At 38.8% G+C, this 25835-nt stretch overlaps 1 protein-coding gene across 2 annotated transcripts in view; it reads left to right on the top strand.

Annotated features, from left to right (window-relative positions):
- kiz (kizuna centrosomal protein) overlaps window positions 1–25835 on the top strand; it is a 42579-nt gene that overhangs the window by 672 nt on the left and 16072 nt on the right. Inside the window, exons 2-12 of one of the 2 annotated variants that reach the window (XM_081347066.1) lie at window positions 113–175; window positions 1746–1908; window positions 3296–3376; window positions 6309–6876; window positions 7034–7274; window positions 14120–14236; window positions 14624–14791; window positions 16607–16757; window positions 23078–23243; window positions 23735–23797; window positions 25209–25292. In XM_081347066.1, coding sequence (XP_081203192.1) covers window positions 113–175; window positions 1746–1908; window positions 3296–3376; window positions 6309–6876; window positions 7034–7274; window positions 14120–14236; window positions 14624–14791; window positions 16607–16757; window positions 23078–23243; window positions 23735–23797; window positions 25209–25292 — 1865 coding nt within the window. The remainder of the gene's footprint in view (window positions 1–112; window positions 176–1745; window positions 1909–3295; window positions 3377–6308; window positions 6877–7033; window positions 7275–14119; window positions 14237–14623; window positions 14792–16606; window positions 16758–23077; window positions 23244–23734; window positions 23798–25208; window positions 25293–25835) is intronic. The other variant, XM_081347067.1, reaches the window with a different exon arrangement.

Genomic DNA, 25835 nt, shown 5'->3' with positions numbered 1-25835 from the left:
ATCGATGTAAGTTAGGTTTTTTTTTTCTTCTCCTTCTTTATCTAATTTAGTATTTGTGGAGCTGAATGGAAGAATTGTTTAACACTAACGGTAAGTTACTTTTTTTGTTTAGGGAGAGAAGAAGACATGAACTGGAAGAAAAACTGTTTGCTTACTTAAGATCAGAGGAAAGACTGTAAGTAACTATAACAGTAGACCCTTATATTATGAAATTAATAGTAAATATCAAGAAACCTATATATTTGAATGTTTTTAAATATTTATTTTCTGCTTACCAAGACAAAATTAAAAAACAGTAATATTGTGAAATATTATTACAATTTAAAATAACTGTTTTCTGTTTGAATATAAATGTAATTTATTCTATCATGACTCCAGTCTTCAGTGTCACATGATCCTTCAGTCCAATATGCTGATTTGCTGCTCAAGAAATATTTATTATTATTATGATCAATGTTGAAAAAAATTGTGTAAAATTACAACAACAGCATTTATCTGAAATAAAAAGCTTTTGTAACATCATACACTACCATTTAAAAGATTAGGGTCAGTAAGAATTATTATTATTTATTTATTTATTATTGGAAAGAAGTGAAATAAATTAATACTTTTATTCAGCAAGGATGCATTAAATTGATAAAAAATGACAGTAAAGACATTTATAACGTTACAAAAAATTATATTTCAAATAAATGCTGTTCTTTTGAACTTTCTATTCACTTTCTATTTCAGCATTGATAATAATCAGAAATATTTCTTGAGCAGAAAAATCAGCATATTGGAATAATTTCTGAAGGATCACGTGACACTGAAGACTGGAGTATGATGCTGAAAATTCAGCTTTGATCACAGGAATACATTTTAAAATTTATTCAGTTAAAAAAAAAAGTTATTTTAAAGTGTAATAATATTTCACAATATTACTGTTTGTTTTGTATTTTTAATTAAATAAATGCAGCCTTGGTGAGCGTAAGAGACTTCTTTTAACATTAAAAAACATACCAATACCAAACTTTTGAACGCCAGTATATATATATATACTGGCAAAAAATATTAATACATTTTCTACTTGAAGGGAATCCATGCATATATATATATATATATATATATATATATATATATATAATCCTCTTGTTTATTTTTATTTTATTTTATTGAGTCTATATTGTTGTGACATACGTCTTTTGTTGCTTTTATTGTTTCACCCATATAACAGGCTTTCTCCGAAAAATGGTTATTTCAGGATAAATAAGTAGACCAATACACTCACTCATTGATGATTTGGGGTCATCTGTTTCTGGTTAAGTACTTGAGGCCAGTTTGTTTTTATGATGGCTCAATTAAATGCATTTATAAAAATAAAGAATTTTGATATGGGGCCATGATGGTCAAGGATGTGTGAGAGGTTAGTAGATCAGCATTTATCATTCATTTTAACATTTCATCCATCATTATCCATTTTCGCCCTTTGCTAGTCACAAAACTCCATCTTAGCTGTGGAGAATCCATTAGTACTACTGTAAAGTGGCTCTTGACAAATATGTAATTTTTTAGTTTGTCCAGTAATAGGCACAGTGAGGAGCAATTAGTAATACTAATAAGCTTGCATTAACCTATTTATAGTAATGGTTGACCTATTTGTTACAGGTTTCTATATTTATTTTCATTAATGCAAAGTCAGTGCAGCCTTTTTCTATGCAGAGAGTAGAAAAGCTGTCCGTTTCACGTCTGTCTCCTGCTCACAGGACGAAGCTGAAGTGTGCCAAGATGCGCTGCTATTACAAGGAGCTGCACGAGAGAGAGCAGCAAGCAAAGACACGCAACCTTGAGCTTCTGGGGAATGTGGAAAACTTGGCATCGAAATTGAAAGAATTCTCCATTGATTGTAGCAGGCTGCTTCAAAAGAGGGTAACAACCTTGGACAGGCGAATCTGTCCCAACATTCATCATATGTGCTTCTTAAAATAGTACTGACTCTGTGTCAATTGTTATGCTTATTTCACAGTTTTTATCTTTGAATATTTACTTTTGTTATAGTTTAGACAGAATACATCGCTTTATCATTCCAAGCTGTGTTTTTAGTTTCTGTTATTCTCATGTCAAAGCACATGTTTGCATTTTTCTGATCATAGAGGTGAAATGAAATGTGCAGTGACCCAAATGATTGCTGCTCGGTACCAAAAATGTTAGTGTAGTCTGAATGTTTCCCAAAACTAAGGCATTATTTTGAGGCACTGATCAGCCCCCCCCCCCCCCCACACACACACACACACAACGACATATATTCTGAGCCTCAATTAGACCATTGCCATAATCCTGTAATTGTCTGTCTAATTGTCTTCCAGTGTTTAAACTTTCACACTTATTGTTGTTTGGGAACAATCATAAACACTCCAGTACTCATTTATCACTGCACGCAAATGAGAAAAAGAAAACAACAGCTCCGTCAGATTGTCACTTAAAACTGAACAGTGCTCCACAGCTTAATATCAAATTAGACAAATTGTTTAATTACACTACCACAAATTAATCGCCCTGTATTCAGATAGTGAAGTGCCACTGAATTTCCCTTTTTGTGAAAGAAACCCGTGTTCCTCTTTTTTGTGCGTGTTGTGTTTTGTTGCTGCAGTGGTAGCCTAAAATTGCAATTGTAAGCGATACCTGCTAATCTAGCTGCCAGTCAAAGAATATCGCTTTAATTTCTATTACACTAAACTGAACTTGATTGCTTAATTGCTCAAATTCATACCATCACCTCATATCGTAAAGCTCTCATTTCTCTTTTCTTCCCTGATGATTTTTCATTCACCCTCTGATTTTAACAATGCTAATATTTGTCTGCTTGTAACTGCGCGGACCACTTTAGGTGTTATCGTGTGTAAATGGTAACTCTGGTCTCTTTTGGGAGTGCAGATATTGTCTTACGAGAATGAAGTGGGAGGTTGGAGGTAATCCCAGCGCCCTCATCTCTGCCACTGGTTAACTCGCCAAACTGATTAAGAGCCTTGGCAGGCACTATTAAGGGCACTCACAAAGGAATACACACGCTGATTGGTGCTACATTTAGGGGCAGAAACATAATCTTCCTCTTCCATTGCTTTGTTTGTAATGTTTAATGAAATAAGAGGTTATATTGGAATTTGTGTGTGATGTGTCTCGTAACTGTGGTCACTTTGACTGCCATGTTATTAAGCCAGTGCCGTGTTACATCTAGCGTTTATAAGCAAATATTTTTTGTCGTTTAGATCGTTGAAACAATCTATGTTAGTGATGATTTGACTTGAATTCATTTCAGTTGGAGTACAAGAATCATATTACCAGACTGAAGAAAGACAAGAAGAAAACGGGGAGCAGGGGGGAATCAGAAGCGGACGAGGTAAGAGAAAATTATCATGTCATCTATGGAAATTACAGTTCAGTGGGGAATTTACAAAGCTATCTCTGTGCCTTTGATAAAACTGCAGTGCTGTGATGGGATCCAATGGAAGTATGTCTTTTTTTTTTTTTTTTTTTTTCAAAAGAAGAGAGTTGAGAGTTGTAGAGAAAAATACCACAACCATTATTCAGCTCAGCCTCCCTCTTCAGGAGACACTTTTGACAGTTTATATGGGGTATCAGTGTTCAAAGGCCACAATTAATTTATAATCAAAAGCAAATTGGAAAGTGCTTGAAGTAATTACTGTTTTTCTCAAATGACTGCTTTGGTTTAACAAAGGAGTATCACAGTCTTAAAACAAAATGATATTACACATTTTTAAAAGGCCGTTTAAAATTAGAAGAAAAAAACACAAATGGAAAAGAGTATTTTTAAAGACTCTTACATCTAATGCAATCCAACTGATCATGTGTCTTATTTTTCTTTGTGACAGTCTGCGGTATTGCACATCACACGTACGACAGCTAAAACAATATGCGTCCAAACACTTTCTGTCAGTCCCTCGAATGAAAGTCGCTGTTATGCAGATTGCTCAGCGGTGGTCGTGAGGCTGTTCATTTTCCCTCTCGTATCTGTAGTGCCGCAGGTGTCTAATCCTGGCTGCTTTTGCCCGAACCGACAATGTAGTTCAAGCCCGTGGCTGTAGCTTTCCCTCTCTTCAAGCGACTCGAGCTCTCTCGGATGAAATGTGGAAGACAGCTCATAATGACTTAGAGCATTCTGTATAGAGCAGTCACTTGTGACTTTGCCGTACCCCCCCCCCCCCACCCCCCAAATCCCACCCCCCCTTCCAGCCTGCCGATATTGTAATGAGCAGAGATGGGAGGAATTACTCCATTATGCATAGACGCCACCACTGGCTGCGTGCATGTCCCCGAGGCTGCAGCATTCATTAAGGGGAGCTTACCAGCCTGAAAGCTGGGAAGCCATGATAACGGGATATGATTTTCATATTTAATATATTCCTTGGAAGAGCAGGCGCGTGCCGCAGATTGATAGAAGAATCAATTGCTACTTTAGCGAAACACTTTCTACTTTGCCCTGCAGCTAGCGATGGAATCACTCAGCCAAGAAATTAACTTTTCCTCTCACTCCATTTCTTTTTTTCTTTTTTTTTTTACTTCCACACTGGATCTGCCAGACAGACCGCGTGGTTTACAGTGGATGTTATTAAGCAGCTAACGGGTTGGTATTTAAGACCCTTATCAGAAAAGAAACAGAAGCCATGTTTTTTTTATGTTTTTTTTATTATTATTATGTGTCCTGATTTTTTTTTTTTTGTACCCATCCACCACTCTTCCTCCATAGTGCAGTATTTCTGTCATGAAACAGAGTTTAGGAGCATAGGATTGTTAATAAGATTAAAAGTTAAGACACTGATCTCAGTGCACTCATCTGAACAGACAGTTGGAAGAAAATCTAACCTTGACCAAAAGAAATCTTAGTCGGTCTGTATAAAGCTACAAAAATGATACTTTGAAATGTTTTAGATTAAAGTTTATTTGAAAAGAAGCCACCGTAACCTGATTTGTCAGGGTTGAGTTTTGGGGCCAAGGACTAGTGGAAGTAAAGCAATGAGAGAATGATATAGCAGCCATTTAGCTCCCACTTACCGGCAATGAGGTATCCTTGACCGGCCAATTAATTTTAGCACTTTGTAAATGCCTTGACTCGAATGTACTTGACATGCCTTTTTTGTTTTTCTGCAGTTTTACTTCCTTTCATTTTCATGAATTTAGAAAAGTAGTATATCACATTTTTACAGATGTATTTGAGAAATGTTAAACTTTTTACATTGGTTAAATATTCCCAAACTCTTCCCATGAGTATTCAAACGGACATGCGTCAAAGGGTTTGTTAGTTGACCCAAAAATGAAAATTCTCTCACTTTTGTGTTTTTCCAAACCTGTATGACATTCTTTTTTCTGTCGTACACAAAAGGAGATGCCAGGGTATTCACAATATACAATAAAAGTGCATTGGGACCGACTCTAAGCATCTCAAAAATGACAATAACAAAAAAACACCAAAAAAGTTCTTCACATGTCTAGTGTTTAATATTCCAAGTATATCTTAACTGGTTGCAACATACCAGTTTGAATGTGCAGAATGAAGGTCTGTTTATAACACAAACCTATCATATGGTTTTAAAAGACCCGAAATAGTACACAAATCTTTTGTAATTTTGAGATGTTTGATATGTAAGGTATAATGTAGAGCGAGGCGGTGGTTATAGCGAATACAACCCCTACAGGCTGATCAGGACCCCGACGCGAAGCGGAGCATTGAATGAGATCCCATAATAATTTGATGTAGCTTTACAGTTCTAATGATAAATTAGATATTTAATTATGTGATATGATTAATATCATATTTTTAAATATGATGGTTTCATTATATTGTGTCGTGATTATCTCTAAGGTGGATTCCCAACTTAATATATGATATTTACCATCTGAATCTAACCATGTCACGCGATCGTGTCAAGGATCAGCCAAAATTCCACATGCATCTTTAAATGCATTTTTTTTTTTAGAAAAATGTGAATTTTTGTGCCATCTAGTGGTTTAGAGGATAATAAAGGAAAATGCGCCTTTTACCCCGGTGCACCTTTATGTTTCTCATACGAAACAGAAATGGCAGCACTTATCAGTTATTGCCACCAGTCTGACTGTCTGCAACATGCATGCCAGCATTATTTGCATAGTGCATTAACATTATATTGAACACTTATCGAACTTTTGTTATAATTTTATAGAGGAAAATTATGTCAGGATAATAATCGTTATCGTTCTTGCGCCTAGCCCTAATTGCCATCAACTCCTGTCTGCCACCACTTATATCTACCATATCTATTGTTTCACTTGAACAGCACCTGAGCAGGTTCCAGCTCCCCAGCACACGCGGATCATCACAGAGTGCTGTCATCTTCACGGGTCACCAGACCTCCAGCCGCTCATCAAGACATGATCAACGTTCACCATCTCAGACAGAGCTGATGCCTAATCATCGTTCACTCTCTCCTCTACAAAGTGGCCTTTGTATGCACTCCCATGTTTCAAAAGCCAGTGGCACTGCCATTTTATCTGATAACATTCTAAACTCAGGTGATTTCCTTGAGGACAAATGTTTGAGTGACGTGCATGGAAAGCAGATGGAGTCTGATTGGGACTTCTCTCAGAGGGCAGGAGAGCAGCAAAGATGGGAAGAACGAATCTCACCTCACGTGACCCTGAAGGAAGCTGAAGTGTCCTCTCTATCTGTGACCGTGAAGAAGCCTGCGGACATTGTGTCATTAAAGCGGTGTCCGACCCGCAATCCTTCCCCAGATACCACCGATCCAAGAGATTCCTCACAGTACATGAACTCTGGAGATGAGGATGAGGAAGTGTCTGCAGAGGATGAAGGTGACTGTGTGCCAAGACTTCAAGATCATCCAGGTTTGAAATTCCTGCTCAGTTACTTTTAATTCCACATTGTTAGTAAACAGATGTATTGACATGACTTGCCAAGTTTCATCAATGTTTGTCACTTTTTAAATTGATTAGCCCAATTTAAGAATTATACTTACTCATCGTGGTCTTATACACATTTCAGATCACACTAACAGCAGACGTCCCAGCATTCTCAATCCAGATGGTGAAATTAAACCAGACCTCTCGATGCAGACGGACAGTGATGTTTCAGTTTCACCAAGTCAAAGTGGGCATGACACCTGGAGAGGAGATAATGTAATTCAAGAGGAGAGTGTAATACCTATTCAAACCAACAGTGGCACACATGAGCAGGTCAACACACAGCAGTATGGAAGGCCTGACCCTCTCGAATCCCCCAACAGGTACAGTTGCTTGAATTGCTCGACGGTTTTCTCACTTCTGAAAGTAGATAGAAACTATAGACCTAAAGACCGGCCCTACTGGTGCGTTTACGGCACAGTAACAGATTTCTTATTATCGATGCAATTACAGTCTCGTGTTCACTTATCTAAGTAGTGTCATATAAGGCGCTTTCCGACCAAGTAGTTACAGGAACTTAGTTCTAGGAACTGTCCACTTCTAAACAGTTCTAAGAACTACTCTCCCCCAAACTCGGTTTTGCTGTTTGCGTTCGCACTGGCCAAGTGTCCATAGGAACTGGTAGGAGGGGTAAGGGAGTGACTTTTATTTTGACGGCGCGACAGACCTTTATTTTGGCGGCGCTGAGAACGCCAGAGCAAACAATGCTCGCATTCTCTGTGTTTATTAGTTAGCAATCGGTCTAACAGTACTGTTTAATATCTTATTAGATAGAACTGTTATAGAAAGTAGACAGTATATGAAAAAAGGTTATTAGCCTAACGTTATGTCGTGTGGTTGATGTCCAGTGTTGCTAGCTGGGCAGATAAACATAATCATGTTTGGCTTGGTCCCCTCAAAGTTGCGTTGGATTTTCTCTTCAGCATAAAGGTTTAGAGACCCATCTATCACTGTTTTCCATGTTTGTATAGTTAGTTTATGGAGTAAATATAGGCTATAATCTGTGTGTTTACATTATAGCTGTTTTAAAAATGGCGGGTGCTGGTGTTCCGCGTGCATTCGGTCAATCAGCGTACACTAACGTCACGGGTAGTACCTATAGTACTGGTTTAGACCCTACTCTGAATAGGACCTAAATTAGTTCCTACAAATGGAGTTCCTAGAACTAAAATCGTTCCTAGTCGGCGTGTTCGCACCGCAGGAACATCCGGGTACTTTAGTCAATAGTTCTAGGAACTGTGAAAAGGTTCCTCCGGTCGGAAAGCGGCTATAGATGCACCTGACTATTACTCTAGTTTAGAAGAAATGAAGTCACAATGAAACGGAAGCAAAATTGTAAAAGATTAAAGTGTCGTTTAAGATATTGGTTTCCCTTTAAATTATTATTGTTTGTCTTGCCCGATTGATAGTATTTGCATAAACCTAAAGAATTTAGTTTTAAAGGGTTAGTTCACCCAAAAATGAAAATTATGTCATTAATGACTCACCCTCATGTCGTTCCAAGCCCGTAAGACCTCCGTTCATCTTCGGAACACAGTTTAAGATATTTTAGATTTAGTCCGAGAGCTTTCTGTTCCTCCATTAAAGTCAATGGACGTGTCACTGTTCACGTCCAGAAAGGCAATACAGACATCATCAAAGTAGTCCATGTGACATCAGTGGCTCAATCTTAAGTTTATCAAGCGTCGAGAATACTTTTTGTGCGCAAAAACAAACAAAAATAACGACTTTATTCCACTATTCATTTCCTTCTCTCTGGGCCTCGTAGTGTTTTTGCACAGTGTGTCTGTGTTGCACGTCACCACGTAGGCTCACTATTGGCCGACGCTGGTCATGTGTGATGCGTGATGACGTGCAACACTGCGCAAAAACACTACGAGGCCCAGAGAGAAGGAAATGAATAGTGGAATAAAGTCGTTATTTTTGTTTGTTTTTGCGCACAAAAAGTATTCTCGACGCTTGATAAACTTAAGATTGAGCCACTGATGTCACATGGACTACTTTGATGATGTCTGTATTGCCTTTCTGGACGTGAACAGTGACATGTCCATTGACTTTAATGGAGGAACAGAAAGCTCTCGGACTAAATCTAAAATATCTTAAACTGTGTTCCGAAGATGAACGGAGGTCTTACGGGCTTGGAACGACATGAGGGTGAGTCATTAATGACATAATTTTCATTTTTGGGTGAACTAACCCTTTAAGTATATTTTGCCATTTTTTAGAGGTGTAACGGTTCACAAAATGCACTGTTCGGTTCACGGTGAATGTTGCTGATTTGTGGACGTAAAGCCTATAATTAGTTTATTCATGGCACGATGTTTCTCCTGGTTTCCACGCCAGCACTGTTTGATCTACTAGAGATCTACAGTTAATAACGGAGAAATTTTAGTGCTTCTCACTAGATCTCGCAGCAATGTTATTACTTCTGTGGCGAATTAAAATGCTTTCTTTACCGGATCTCTTAGCGCTATGTAGTAACAGTGTCGCTTGATCAAGATCGCAAGATCACTGATAAAAGTAGCGCAGTTTCATTACGTTTGACATTTGATGTTGGGCAACGTTGTGTGGTCACGACTGCTAACAAAATTTTGGTCACACCGGCAGTAAAAATGGTCCAACAAATCGTTTGGTTTGCAATGCGATACCGAACCGAAAGCCTTGTACGAATGGTTCAATATGAATACGTGTATCGTTACACACCTATTATTTTTACTTGATAACAAGATATAAATAAACAAAGAAAATATTTTTTTTTTTTGCAGCATGTTGTAGTAAGCATGTTGAAATCACTCAGCTAATGCAGTCAGTAGTAGAGTTTATACTCAAACCACAACAGGGAGTTTTTTTTCTCTGTGTGTGGTTTTGTGGGATGGGGGATTCGTGTACATGTGCACATCATGGGTGTACAGATATAATGAACTGGGGTTCTGCAGCCAACAACCTCACTCAACGGGGCTCAATTGTGGCTTTAGGACACCTTGTATGGACGGCTCAGACCCTGAATCCAACATTATTGCCCTAATCCCAGATAATGCTGTAAGGGAGCAATTTTCTCCTCGGGAGATTTGACCCCAAGTCCCAGGAGACTCAACTATTTCTTGACTTCAGAATGTTCTGAAGAATGAAAGTGTGGGCATCATGATGGCTTCGCTCAGACAGATAGTTAGTAGGTTTGTGCATGTGCATGGACTTATTCTATTTATAGTATATATGCAATACTAGTTATAATATATGCACAACATAAATATGTACACATCTCAAATGGACATAGAACTTTTGAAAGTAAACTGTTATGTAATCTTATGATAAATCTAAAAATACAGGTGTCATATTAAATCTATAATTGAATGCCCATATAAAAGCTGGGCCATTTGCATTTGCATTATAAAATGTACTTGATAAATTAGGCTACATACATGTCTGAATACTAGAGATCGATTTTTTTTTTTTTTTTTTTTTTTTATGATTGATACCAATACAGATTATGTTTACACGCCTGTTTGATAATGTGCCGAACAGATTTTTAATCCTTTTTGTTTCTAATTTCTCCCTCTTGACACAATATTGAATACATTTTTTGGGGGACTTATAGGGGACTATATCTAACTGTATAGCTTTTTGTGTACCTCAAAATGAATAAGTAACTAAGAGTGTGTTCACACTTGGCATGTTTGATTTGATGAAAACAAACTCTGGTGCGATTGCTCTGTTAGTGCTGTTCATTTGAATACAGTAAGTGTGAATGCTGCCATCTGAACCCTGGTGCACACCGATCAAGCGGACCGAAACTGCTGAAAAGATAGGTCTCGCTCCGCTTCCAAATGAACTCTGGTGTTATCTGGTAAGGCAACACAGATCAAAAACAGCTAAACGAACCAAAAACGGAACATGATGTCACAAAATGTGACCCTAACAAGGTCAGAATGCTCAAGCATACCCATTTTTTTCTCATTGTCACGATGGTGTCCATCACAGTTCGGTACAGGCATCAGAACCGCATCCTCCTCGCAGCAGATCTTTGTTTGTGTGTGTGACGGAGGGATTCCTGCCGCTGTTTTGACTCCTTTACACATTTTATAAGCTCTTCACAAGTTCTCAGCTGGTCAAAACTGCATCATATGTGGCTACGAAAATACAACGAGTGCATTTAGCCTCGAACACAGCATTGTTTTGGATGTTCGGTAACTTCAGTTGCAAAATATACGTAAAAAGCTGACTAATCAGGTTGTGAACATATCCCTATGACTTTAGGTTTGGTATCTTTAGGTTCGGTGTTAAAAATGCCAATGTGAACTCCAAGCAGACCAGGACTAAATGTTTTTTTTTCTTGGTCCAGACCAAACAAACCAAGCGAATCGAACTACATGTGTGAACACACCCTAACTACTATTTCCAGTAAATGGCAATGCTTATCGGTAGCCTCGATATTTAAGAACCGATTAAGTAGAAAAGTGTGAGTACTGGTTAAAACATATTGGTCAAACGGATTAGCTGTTTATGTCTACTTTTGTTTTTTTTTCTTCTCCAGTGCCACTCAATGTAGAGTATAAGCAGAGTATAAATAAGATTTGTAAGATTTGCCAATGCGTTGTCCCTTCAACCCTATCGTAAAACATGCTCCTGTGGTTATAGACATCACATTAGAAAAAGAAACCATGGAATGACATGCAGCATTTAAAACAATGTGTCATGACGAACTTCATAACCCTCCAGGACAGTATAATTTAAGGTTTATACTAATTATTCCAGCTATATCCTTTTTGCTCTTTATTACTTATTTGATTATTTCTGCATTGAATAAATAGATTAATGAAGCCTGCTTAATTAATATTGCCAAGTTTACACATGGAGTGGATTATCCACTTTAATGAGTTGGTTGAATACATATTTAGCACATCGGTATGCATGCAAATTCTGCGTTTTTGGCAGAATACTTTGTTTGCTTCATGCATAAAGGCCCTGTGATCAAATGAGATGACTATCAAAACAAACAACCCCTTCACTTTAGATGCTAATGCGCATGCAAAGCCCCAGTGGTTCCCTATGGAGGTGATTGTAAAGTGTTTCCTAGTAATTTAAGACCTTTCAATAGATTAAAATGACATTTTATTGACACAACCCACCACTTGGGCTACTACGTTTCCTGCCGTCTGTTAAATGAATGTGGTTTGTAGTGACCTCTCTGGCATATTATTCGTCTTTGTGAATGTTTGCTGTTAAACATGAATGTGAGAGTTTTTTTGGCCTTGTGAAGAGGCCTGGCTAAGAACAAAGCTCTTGTAACGTAATTGTGCGTGTAAGCAAGAGAAGGAGAGACCATTAGTATCAATCGTAGCATTTAGTAAATACTGTGTCACACATTTTGTGATGCGAAAGTGGAGTCAAGGCTATCGTGCGCTCAGGTCTAGAGAGGAGAGTGTATCATTGTATTCTTTCGAGCGTTCCCTTCATGAGGCTGTCCTCTCAGCCTCTCATATGATGGTACGAGTTTGTGTTTTCAAAGATCTTGATGTGCTTCAGTTGATCTTTCGACTAACCCATTGTACTTCTACCTTTGTAAAAGGAGAGACCAGCACTAAAACACCCTGTAATGGATCCGTTGTCAAGCCCTTTCAATGATGCCATGATGCTGCTGTATCTTCACCGATTGATTTGTTGATATATTTGTGTCTCAGTTTGTGTCATTTTCATGTTTTATCTACTTTTCAGAAAGAGTCACATCAGTTCCCTTGTTACATTCTGTCTCTAGGGTGGACTAGAATATATGCTAGTGGAACCATTATTGCTGTTATGGAGAAAACAAATAGCTGAAATATAGAGGACATGCTCCTCATAAATGGTCTCAAGAGCAAACACCTATAGATGTTGCCAACAATATTCTGTAATCAGCTGCTGTTTAGGTGTGTTAGGTGTTTTGAAGAGCCCTGGCGAATACACTGTGGGAAGATGATGACGGAGCAGAGGGATGTTTGGGGGGGGGGGGGACTTTGCCCAGATGGATTGTGCTCCACAGAATGTCATGGATATAATTCACACAGGCAGCTTAATCAGGGTGTTTCCAGGAAACAACCTGCCAAAGAGAGGCAGCGATTGTTTGGTGGCCCCTGACCCCAGGGCCCATTATAGATTGTCATAAATTCTTTTTGGCCATTTTATATGGTGGGGGTTTTAGGATTTGGGTTTAGGTTTTGCAGAAGCTATTCTATAAGGGCCACCCAGTGCTTAATACGTCAGTGTGTGTGAGAGATATGGATTCGCTAGAACAAAATGAGCCACAAACAATATTTCACATTTCTGCAGCCATCCAATGCCAAACATAAGAACAATATGTTTTTTTTTATTATTATTATTATTATTATTCTTTATTATTATTCTTTGAAAGTGTAAATATAAATGTATTTATATATAAAATGTTGTACTTGATACAATATGTTTTTAATATACTTAAATTCAATACAAAATCAGAATTTACTCTATTTTAATTTTCAGTACACATTCCTGGACAATTACTGGGGATCAGTGCATGATATTCAGAAAAAAATGAAAGGGAAGAAAATATATTTTTCTAACCTTGTAATGTAATTAAATGCTCCACTTCTGAAAGGGTTTTCTGTGGGCTATAGGATAATGATAAAATTAGGCATTGCCTTATGCTACTATTATAGATAATGCAGCCTTTATAGAATCACATTAATGCTAATTGATGTGAAAGCAATAACAGCAAATAATGGTAGATATGAAAAAGGAAAGGATAAGTCTAGGTGCTGTCGAGGGTGAACTCAACCCTCAGCCTCCTCATCTCGGTACTAAATTTCCCTTAAAAGTGGGTTTTGGAGGTTTTCTGGAGGAAAGTAGTCCTCCACGATCCACTGCAAACTCACTTTCAGGTTTGAAAGGTCATTCCTTGGAATGGAATATTCACTGTGATAATGTCAATTCCCAGTGGATAATGCCACCCTATTTTTCAAATTTCACATCCTTATTTTACTCAGAAATATGTTACATTACACAAGTAAAACTGGCTGAAAATGTAGTCTCAGTAACATTAATGCAAGAGAAAAAACAAGTTAAATAGACTTTTTTTTAAAAGTTAATAAGGCTGTATACAATAACAGTATAAACCAATAATTGACCTTCTTGTTCTTCTTATTGAACATTTCTCCAGGCTCTCCATGGAAGGATTTTGTCTTCTTTTGGACAGCATTGAGCGCCGTCTCGGAGAGAAAGACGTGAACCTCTACAAAAGCGCAGTCAATGAGCAGAAACTCAGTGATATCATCAGGTAGAGAAGGAAGATGTTTTGTCCCCTGCTTGAGTCTGCTACCTCTCATGGTGGTGTAGTGTTCACAGATTCAGTGGAAATTGCATTATCCTGCTTTTAAGGGCTCTCACTATAAATTAAGTGCCATTACTTTGGCAACAACAACACTCCAGCAATAAATCTTGGTTTCTAAGGGGCTTTGGATCACAGTGACAATTTTACAATGGCGTTTTATTGCTCTCCGTGTTTATTTGTGTAGATTGAAGGCATGGAGAATATTTGTACTAATCTAAAAGTACTCTTACTAATACTGCATTATTAGTGAGGTTTTCAAAGCTGAAGCTGAAATGTGTGTGCCTGCACTCCACATATTGTCATTTTTAGCCTGTTTCTTCATGCCTTCCCCAGTATATGTGGTCAGTGTGGGCGTCTGGATGGTGTGGATCTGCATGCGTGTGGTGCTGTGGTTCTGCAGCAGCTGCCCCTGCTGTCCTGCAGTCTGTCTCATGGATGCCTGTTACCCAGTGATCTAGTCAACACACACTGGTCATCAGCTACAAAGCCAGAACAGATCAGGTATAGTGCTTTGCTGTTCTCTGGAGTCATAGCATCTATTCAGGTTGTTTCACTGTTATGTATACAGTATACTGTATAGCAGGGGTCGGCAAGTAACTTTGGCCGCGGGCCAATATTTTTTTTAGCCAGTAGATGGTGGGCCAGCTACACAGAGTAGGCCTATGGATACAAATTAAATACTCTTATATAGGCCTATAATTGCGGAATATGATGAGTCCGTCACCGTCCGTGGATCATTCGTTCAATCGTTTTTGTTTTTTCAAATTAAAACCAAAAATAAAAATATGAAAAACAACTTGTTTTTCCATTATTTATTTCCTGAACTGAAATGAAAAAAAAAACAAAAAACAAATAAGGACAGGTTTTCTGATTGTGCTCAGATCAAAAATAGAAAAAATTAATTACTGGATTAGACTAATTTTAATTTTGATTTTTAATTTAACACCTTATGCATATATCAAGGAAATCATTTTAAACAGATCAAGTACTATTGTGGTAACAGATTACAGTAAAATGAATAGCAATCATGCCTCATTCCGTACAGTCCGACTTTTGAACTTTATTCCTTTTTTATTATTATTATTTATTCGGGGACACACACATACACACCTAAGGTTTAAGGAGGTCTGCGCGGGACTGTTTTTTTTTTTTTTTTCGTCCTGCTCCAACAAGTTTCTATTCAGCAACCGCTTAAAATACACTCGGTGTTCACCCGCTTTATTTCCCGACCTGACGGGTCCACAAAATTTAGATCTCGTTTCCATAATCTCATGTCTCTAACGGAAAGAAGGAGATTAAGTAGCCTATAATAATTATAAATGCTATACAAAAATTGTGTTCGTGTCAATATAAATAGTAGGCTATTTTAACATTGTACTGTCAGCAGAGAAAAAAAAATGCCACAGGAAAAAAAAAAGAAATATAAATAACATAAATTAAATAGGACAAAGCCTATCACTCAAATTTCTAAGCAACATAAACGAAAATCATATTGCCCTACTGACAAATGAAGTAGGCTATTTTCTGCCGAACTATTTCAAACATCCTTGCAAAAAAAGAATGTTGTTGACTGACAATGGTTTCAGTACCAAACAGCTCATCAGAGATAGGTGGCGGTCAGAATGAAGTGCGGATACGCTGTCAAAAGATGTCGGGAGTGGGCTATTGTCAGTCAGACCGCCCGCTCCGTCCAAAGTACACCAGAGTTCTGACCGCTACCGTCTTTTGACGCGCGAATGGACACAAAGTGGTCAAGCGTATAACTAGACGCGGCAGGCGCGATTTTTTTGTGTGAAACTGTGTGAACGCAGTTATACTTTAAAATGTAATCCCGCGCCGCATGATTCCCTATGGGCGTTTCACACAGAAATCGCCGCGCGACTACGGCTTTTCTCAAGTAGTGGAAGAGTTTTGTGCAGCATTTAGGACTGCCAAAATAATCCGGCGGGCCAGAAAATATTGCTGGCGGGCCAGTTTTGGCCCGCGGGCCGCCAGTTGCCGTTCCCTGCTGTATAGCAAGAGATTGTTTGAATAATATAATGAAAAAAATGTATTAAAAATTATGATTGCAGTCCAAGAGTCTTATTTTCCCTTTTTATTTATTTTAAGAATGATTTTAATTGAGTGTAGTTTTAATGTATTGCTGTTTGCTGTATTTGAATGTGGTTATTTGCATGCAGATTTGTTCAGTGGCTTTTTAAATAACAGTTGATACTTATAGATATGTTTTTCTTATTTTCATACTGTCATAATTATATAAGATCATGGAAATGATGTGCCTGTGTTAAATTAGTTTGTCCTGGTTTGGGCTTGTAGGTTGTGTCTGTCAGCTGAAAGCGTTCCGCTGTGGGATTGCTGTTTCAGGCACTTCCTTCAGCTTCGACAACAGAAAATCCTCAGTACTGACCACATCATCCAGCTCTTCACTCCACTTCTGGTGACAAGCAGTGCCACCTACACTGACAAGGTCTCTCTCTCACTTGCTTTCTGCTTCACAGCAATCTCCAAAACTCAGCAAAGATGTTTTTAATACTACAGGAATTATTTTCACAGGCCTTTTATATAAAATGTTCTACAGCCACGAATCAGTTTGTGGTGATTAAAATGTGTCAAATTTGAGTTCCCTTTTGTCAGCTCACTATGACGTGAGTCAGAAGTGATTCTGATGAATGAGGTTCGCTTGCAAGAGCCTATCTACTTCGAGTGAAACTAAATGAGCCAATACACATTGGCATGCAACTATTGCACCAGCTGCCTTGCATTGCGGCGCGAGCAAATAACGAGCAGCAGGTGCATTCGCATCCTTGTCTTTCGCTTTGGAGCCAGACGGTGTATGCTGTTCTTATCTCCTGCAAGATCTACTGAGTGTCTTCGAGTCTCTGCCAAGAAGAAACTCTGGTTTGTGGTGTGGGTGTGACGGCGCTGACAGCGAGGGTCGCGATCTCTCTGCGTCTTCTCTCTCAGTGAGCGTGACGATTGAGAGTGAGTGCTCACACTGGGTTGCATTCCTGGTGTGTAGCCGCGGCTATCTCCCTGTGCGTTTTAACACCTCAGAGCACTTCTAAAAGAGCTAACACGAACTATCTGCGTTTTTTTCAAGATGTCATTCAGATCATGTGTTTCTGGATGCGGCCAATGTTTGACTCCGGCTGACGGGCATGATCGCTGTATCACGTGCTTGGGCTATAGGCACGCTGAAATGGCACTCATTGCAGGAACATGACCATCACGGCGTTACGGTCGATACTCCGTTACCTCGAAAGAGGTGGAGCCTCTTTGCTTATTCCCTGATCTAGCGCTCTATTTCGGTTAATAGCCTTGGTGACCTAAGGATCACAGTGAGAGGTAACCCGCCAAGCCAGTCTCCTCGGGCCCCTCACTCCTCTGTAACGCCACCCATGGAGCCCCCAAGAGAGCGCGCTGGGCCGTCCACGGCGGTCCCAGCCGTTTCTTTTGGAGCTCCACCGGATGATCAAATGTCGGTCGCTGCATCGGAGGGTGAGCTAATGTCCTCTGGGGATGAAGACTCGGCTGAGCTGCCTCCTTCGGGTGTGCCAGCATTGTCCAAGTCAGACCCAGAGCTCACGGCTATGCTTTCCCGGGCCACCGCAAGTCTCAGGCTCGAGTGGAACCCTCCACCGTGTCCCAAACCTTCACGGCTGGACGATTGCTATCTCGGGTGCGGCCCGTACTGGTTCTCAGCGTCCCGCCCCAGTGCCCTTCTTTCCGGAAGTGCATGAAGAGGTTACCAGAGCATGGACTTTTTCTGCCCGAAACCTTTCTGGTGCCTTTTCCTCCCTCACTACCCTCGACGGTGGAGCGGCGAAGGGTTACGTGGGGATCCCCCCGGTGGAGGGCTCTGTGGCGATGCAGCTGTGTCCCAAGACTGCTACCTCCTGGCAGAGAAATCCACGCCTCCGCTCCCGGGCGTGTAAGTTCTCATCCGCTCTCGCGGACAAGGCTTACTCAGCCTGTGGAGAAGCTGCCTCCGCCCTGCATGCCATGGCGCTCCTGCAGGTCTACCAGGCCAAGGTGCTTAAGGAATTGCACGAGGGTAGTTCCGACCCAGGTGTTATGCAGGAACTGCGTACAGTGACGGACGAAAGAGCAGACATGCATGAGCCCGACAAAGTGCGGTTCCTCAACGCCCCTGTCTGCCAGGCCGGCCTCTTCGGCGACGCTATGGAAAACTTTGCCCAGCAGTTTTCTGCAGCACAGAAGCAGACGGAGGCGATTAAGCACATCCTGCCCCGACGACCAGCTGCTGCCTCCATCCAGTTGTCGTAGGGCCCTATAAAATCCGTTTTATTTTTTCCCAAATAGGGCTGCAACAAACGATTATTATGATAATCGATTAATCTAACGATTATTAGAACGATTAATCGACTAATCATCGATTATTTCTCAGACTAATCAGTAAGTTTGGAACGATTATTCAGCTTTTTCAATAATTTAAAACACTGAGTTATACATATTCTAACTATAATATAAAAAAAAGAAAATCACTTCATCTTTTGAAATGTTTTTTTTTAATGATCTTTGAGCCAACTAAACAGGTCATTCTCTAAGTTTTCAGATTTCTGTCCAACTCAAATCACACACAAATGCTCTCTAAGCCTTGGTTAAATATTCTGTTCTCTTTCAATAGAAAAAAATAAACAAAAAATAATCAGCTGCATTACAGACAAACTTAAACTGCAAACAATTATAAGAATAAAATGTAAAAAAAAAAAATTGACATGACAATTGAGCTGACAGAGACATTCTCATTCACCTTTAAATTTACAGTATAAAAAATTAACTGACATGATATTCTTCATAACATCTCATTTTGTAAGTCTTCATGAATATGGAAAAAAATACAGGCAAGTGATATGACTGTAATACCTAATAGTGTTACAATAATAAAAACAGCTGTGACTCCTAATCTCGATCAAGCTTTATTCTATGCAAAAATAAATCATCACATTACTGTAATTATATTATTATGGTTAATATTATTACTATTATTAGTAGTATTGCATTATCTAATAAAGAGATTTACTGCTAGTTATTTAGCTCCAGCTGGAGAACATTCACCACCTCTCACCGGCTCCTCTTGTTTCCTCTTTAAGTGCTTTAACATGCATGTTGTGCTCCCGTGAAAAACAAGTTCCGTCTTGCATGTATTGCACACGACAGCATTCTTGGTTTGAAGTTTTGTGAAACTTTCACACACCTAGCTAGTTCGGATTCGTTTGCACTCCGTCATAATTCGCGCTGTGTTTTCTTCTACCGCAATAGCATTATAACGGCTGCATTACACTCTAGTGCTACAGCGCCGTAGCGGTCAAATCGCGATATTGCAGGCCCTTACATTGGGTCACGTGAGATCAAACGACTACTCGACAACAAAGATATTTATCGACAATGTCGACTAATCATTTCAGCCCTATTCCCAAATTCCGTTTTATTTTTTACCAAATTCCGTTTTTTCCATTTTAATTTTTGCAAATTCCGTTTTTTCCGTTTTAATTTTTGGAAATTCCGTTTTTTTTTTTACCCTTTACTGTTATTTTAGTCTTAAAAAGTGTGTTTTTAATTTTAATGATTAAAATGTACACAAATAAAATAGGAATGACCTTAAATTTATTGAGGTAACAAACAAAATTCTCATTTTAAGAGGTGTTAAATGTGGTTTGATTTGTTTACATTAGTGAATGTATTAGGCTGACTAACATGAACCACGAGCAATACATTTGTTACTGTATTAATCTTTGTTAATCTTAGTTGAACAAACAATGAACAGCTGTATTTTTATTATGTTACTTCACACAGTGCATTAGGCTAACTAATGTTAACAAATACAACTTTTGATTTAAATAATGTAGACATCGCACAAGATTTGTCAACACAGAAAACATTTCATCATTTGGATAGGTTTAGTTTAGTTTATTGAAAGTGTTTTTTATGTCAGCTGAATGGGCGGAACGCTTTTCAGAGAAGAAGGCAACGTAAAAAAGTTTTTTTTTTTTTTTTTTACACAATTCACACCCAGTGGTAATTCAGGAAAAAAATATCCGAATGTTCCACTTGAAACTTCGGTCTTCCGATCTTTTACCATAGTTTTAATTCTCAATTGATTTAGATCAATAAGCGCGAGGGAGCGAGAGAGAGCAAGACAGTTTGAAGACTCGACCGGGCCTCTCTCTCTCTCTGCTCGTTCTTTCAGTAATATGCGCCCTATCGCAAGCGCAGCAGTCATACATCACTCACCGATCAAATAAGGCTTTGGCGAGACAAAAAGAGAGAGACGCGTGAGTGACAGAGAGACGGAGGGAGTATTTTGATCATATCGCCCACCATTAGGTTCAAGACTGTGTGCTTAATGGCTTTAGTGAGGGAAAGAACTACAATCTCATGAAGCATTGCATATGTCATCAAATTTAAAATGGAGAAATATTAAACTACTCCTTTACAATTACAGTACATTACAGTTCCTTGCATATAATATATTTAACTATTTTGCGAGCGTAAAGAGATCGACTCGATTCTATCATTCGCAGTGCTACATGGGAGTGGGTGGAGCTAAAGAGATATTTCTGATTTGTGTAATTTTCTGTACAGCATCATGGGTATTGTAGTTTTTGATCCTGCAGCCGAATTAATGAAACATTCATAACTTAAATGATGCAGTCACTCTAGCTAGAACTAGTGAGGCAGCACGCACAGATACAGGACGCATGCACTCTAGAAAGAGCGCAAGAAAAATGTGCAAATGAATGGGAAAGACCACTGTATTTTTCAGACAGGCTCTTTTAAAAGAACTATTTTAACATGACTTGGTACATTAAAATCACTGCGCTGAGTGATTAACCCCCTTCAAGCCTGTCGCGACGAAAGTAGTCTGAGCGCTTATTATGATAACTACGGTAATCTGCAGGCAGTGCAAAAAGACGGGCTTTGAGGTGTGAATCCGGCCCCAGGAATTCCACTGTTAAACGTGATTATTTTCAAAATAAGCTGAAATAATGCTGGCTGACGGCTTCAGCAGAAGCAAATACCATGGATTTACAGCTTCGTAGTAGCTCACAGTAGGGCTGTCTTTATAAGTTATCATTCAAAATCAATTTCCCCATGGAGAAAATGAATGGAGTTTTTACTTCCGCAACCTGACTGTTGCACTCTATTGCCATTTCATTATATGATGTATGGAACTGCCATCATGAAGTGCCAACATACTGATACTGATAACAGGGCTGTGATTGCAAGGATTACACTAATGCTAGTACAACCAGTGTTAGACATAAATGTTTTCACCCATCGCAACAAACCTTAAAAAAATGTGATTGATTGATTGAGATTTAAATATTATATACTTTGTATTATTATTTAATGATTCCTATCCATTTATAGTTGGATACCATTCTTCTAGAAAAAAAAAAAAAAAACCTAAATAAATTAAACTGGAAATGTACTTAAGCAGTGCCAAACCTGCTCTTAAAGGTTCAGTGATTCATGCTATTTTCCATAAAACCACTTTTTAATGTTTGGTGGTGTACATGGAGACATTATTATCCTGGAATATGGAATAATTACGAGGAAAGGATGAATAATATGATGCACCTGTTCCAGTAAAATGACCTCATCCTGTAAATGTAGATGGGCTTTGAATGCAATCTTTCTTAGTGGCATTACATAAATTCCATCTTTATAAAGTGCTCAACTTTTTTATTAAAATGTGGTCAAGGGGGTGGTGATACTCTCATGTTGTTATTAGACTGTGTTATGTGGCATTTGGCCTGTAAGGTGTAAATCTTTTGCAAGGGTATGATAATATTTGATATCTGACCCTTATTCCTTGTCATTGTTTGTGATACAGCTTTATTGTTTGTTTGTCTACCCATGTAGTGACTTTTTGATATGTTTTCATGCGTATTTCTGTTATTTCTTATTTTGTCGAACATGTATCTTTTAGCCTCATGCAGAGAAACTGAATTTCTATCTTTGGAACTGACCTGAGGATGACCACTGACAATCTAATTGCAGTTTGAAGTGTTTGAGTTTTAATATTTAGCTGATTTACCCAGATCAATAATATTAGCATTTTTAAATATTGCTGAAATAAATGTCAGTTTTGAGGTAAAAGAGTAGAGCTTTAAAGAAAGATAATTATTTAAGTTTTTCTTTTTCCTGGCTTAAGTCAGTCACTGGATTCCATCATGCATTTCATTGCTTGCGGTATCACTCCTCTGATCTTGTATTATTTTTATGTAAAAAGAGCAGTGAGTGATCATCAAGCTCCGGTGGAATCTGCAGATTTTTTTTTTGTACTGATTTTTGCTGGGAATTGTTTTGAATTCTTAAGATTTGTGAAATGTGCTCAATAGTACTGCCAAAATGTATTATAAACAAACACTGGGAGCTGAATCCTACATGTGAATTTTCTGCAAATTAAAATAAAATCACACATCGTCATGTTGAATTTGGACTTTGTAAACACAGTCATAAGAATCTGAATGGCATGGTCTTATGGTTATGGAAATCCTGAAAATATCAGGGAATTTTAAAACTGTGATTTCCAGGACTGCAAAAGTCATGGATTGCTATTTTTTAAAATGGTAACTGTCATTTTTTAAAGTTAGGTTTTGCTGTAAAATATTTAATTGGCTATAAATTACTAATCGTTAATGTAATGTCTATAAAACGTTGTTAAATAAGAAATCATGAATGACTGGAAAATAATGGAAAATTGAAAAGGTGTGAGAACCCTGAAATGAAGATAAGTCGTATCTTTGTGTCATCCAGGCAGGAGAGCTGTTGAAGAGGCTTCTGACCCACGAATCTGAGACCCATCAGCCATCAGAAAGTGAACTCTCATCTTCTTGCAGCCTGCATTCCCTTCTGCATGACAGTGTGGGAATAAAGCCCGCTGGGCCTTCCGGAAAAAATCTTCCAACCGTTGGAACACAAGGTAATACGCTTGTCTGACATTTCAGATGGCATTTGCAAATTCTGCTTATCTCAAATATCTGTTTTTTCGGATTCAAATGAATAGCCTGTAATCCATGTATTATTGAGCAGTTTAAATACACACAGATGTTAAGAGCCGTGCTCGGCCAGACCGAGAGGGATGCCCTAAAATCAGGCAAACCGCATTAATGGCTCGTTTTCAGTGGCAAAGCAGAGAAACATCAGCTCGGTGGCTCCGTTCTGATGAAGGACCTCGAGTACTCGCAGGATGCCAGAGCTCTGACCCTCATGAGAATACACTTTTGCCCAAATCTCATTTCTGACAAAGCCAGCCAGCCTTCATTCTCTCTTTAAACCTGTCTCAATCAGTCCTGCTGTTCAGATTCGAAAAGCTCAGCCCCCCCTTACCAGATCTTTCTTTTCTTTTCTCCTCTGTCTCACTCTTCCACCATCTCTCTGAGCTGCGCTTTCCTTCTCTTTTCTTTGTTTCAGGAATTCAAAGTGCTGAAGAGGACAGTGCCGACCAAAGCCCAGTGGAAAGTATTCCTATTAGAGGTAAAAAGGCAGATCGAAGAAGCGCCCGTTCGGGAGTTCTTCTGTGTCTGTTTTGTCTTTCTCCTCACGCAGTAGATAATGGGGGTCCCTTTTTTTCCCAACTGGATGGCTACTGAAAAGATGATCAAGGTGAATCAGAGGTCAAAGTCCCACCTGAAGAGTGGAACAGTTCCTCTAATTATCGGCAGAGAAAACAAACCCGTCTCTTTTCTTCTGCCCTAGGTATGGGTGAAACTGAGATTCTCAGAGCGCATAATGCGGAGGTTTAATTGTCCGCCGGCCGGGTTGGGGGTGCCGCACAAGATCTGTCATTGGTTCTCATTATCTGCTAAACAATGCCAGCCAGAGGCGGACTTGAAAAGACTGGATGTCAAGGCATCCTTTGAAAAGCCTCGGGTAGCAAGTCCCAGCGCCAGCTCAGAAATGTAAAACTATCCATTATTCCACTTGGCTATCTGATTTCAAACTGTGCCTTTCATGCGCAGGGCTAGCCCAAGAGCGCCACGGAGAGAGAAGTCCAGCTTCTCACTGCAACTAATCAAAGGCATTATGGTAGTCGAAAACCGCCTCTGCTGTCCCTGGCTGCTTATGAGCTGTTTACAGGCGGCTAATGAAGACTGCATTGAGTTCTGTTGCCTTTCGTATTGCATCACTTTGCAATCATCCGTGGAAACGTTGTCCGAACGTTGGCCTTCCGCCGTCCTTGTCGGTAAAGCGGCGTTTCGCATAATAGTGTTTTATGTAAATGGCGAACAAAAAGGAAATCTTTAGATGTTGTTGTTTTTTTGTTTGTTTTTTTTCATGGCACTGAAGCCTATATTTTGCAGTCATTACACCGGAAGAAAAGAGCAACAAACAACATGTTTGTTGCAGCCATACTACAAATATCTGGATAACGAGATGCCGGAATGTATTTTGTCTTTGGGGATTCTTTGGGGGCATAACCACTTTGCAATTTGTTTGTCTGTTTGCTTTCAACATTTAAAACTGACATATTTTTTTGTTTTACAGGGCACGTTTCTTTCTCTTCGCTCGTTTTCAAAAAGTATTTTAAGCTTGAATGCTCGCTGGTTAAAGATCTCAATTTTGAAAGTTTATTCAACATGAAAGAGTGTTTTAAATGGAATCCTACAAGATGGTGCGGCAACACAAAAGCCGACGGGTTCTTTTTTTTTTTTTTTTTTTTTGTAGACGGCAGCCTGTATGTGTGCGTCTGGATTAGATCAATAGTTTAGTGCTCACTCACTCTGTTTTTCACCTCCTCTCTTTGCTCATCAAGGCCTTAAAGAGCTGATGTTGGTTCATCAAACATCAGGGCTCTGGAAAGTTGGAAGTTGAGGTCTTTAGCAAATATTTGACTAGCTGCTCTCGCTTTTAGTTTTTTGTTTTTTTCTGTCTCCTTTTTCTATAGAGACCAAAGCATATCAGCTGCTTAAACAGTCTGTGGCACAAGAAAGGCACTGGAGTGACTCGGAGGAGGATTCGGAGCCGTCAGGTAACGGGGAATAATAGCAAATAAATATTCTAAAGTTTGACAAAGCATGTATGAGCAAGTCTTATTCCAAAGACGCTTTGTTTATTAGCATGGAAACATTTAAATGTTTTATATAAAATAGAATTTATTTGGTTGAACCTTATTCAAATTCTTCTTAACATCACTATTCTTGAATTTAATGTAACTATTACAATTATTTCAATTGACTGGAGAGTTAGCAAGTTGTGTGTTCAGATTTAGTTAGTAAATATATTTTTTTTTGATGGCCCAATCTCAGGAAACTGTGCCATTTGTGCCCAAAGTTTCAAGTTCATTGTTCCCCCCACCTCAGACCCAAAGTACCAGGGTCGTAAATTCCATAGACGTTTGGGACAACCATAAAACGTTTTTTTTTTTTTTTTAAACAGCAGCTACTATTACCCCAAATTTTAAATTAGTTATGAGTTAATCACTGTCAATATTATCTGCGTTTTAACAGAAAAATATATAATATTTCTATATACATTATGATTACACTGATCATACAAATTAACAGAGTATAAA

The sequence above is a fragment of the Scardinius erythrophthalmus genome (assembly GCF_964197995.2).
Source record: "Scardinius erythrophthalmus genome assembly, chromosome: 19".
NCBI lineage: Eukaryota > Metazoa > Chordata > Actinopteri > Cypriniformes > Leuciscidae > Scardinius > Scardinius erythrophthalmus.
The sequence above is the reverse complement of the archived record's forward strand: the minus strand, read 5'-3'. Positions and strand labels throughout refer to the sequence as shown.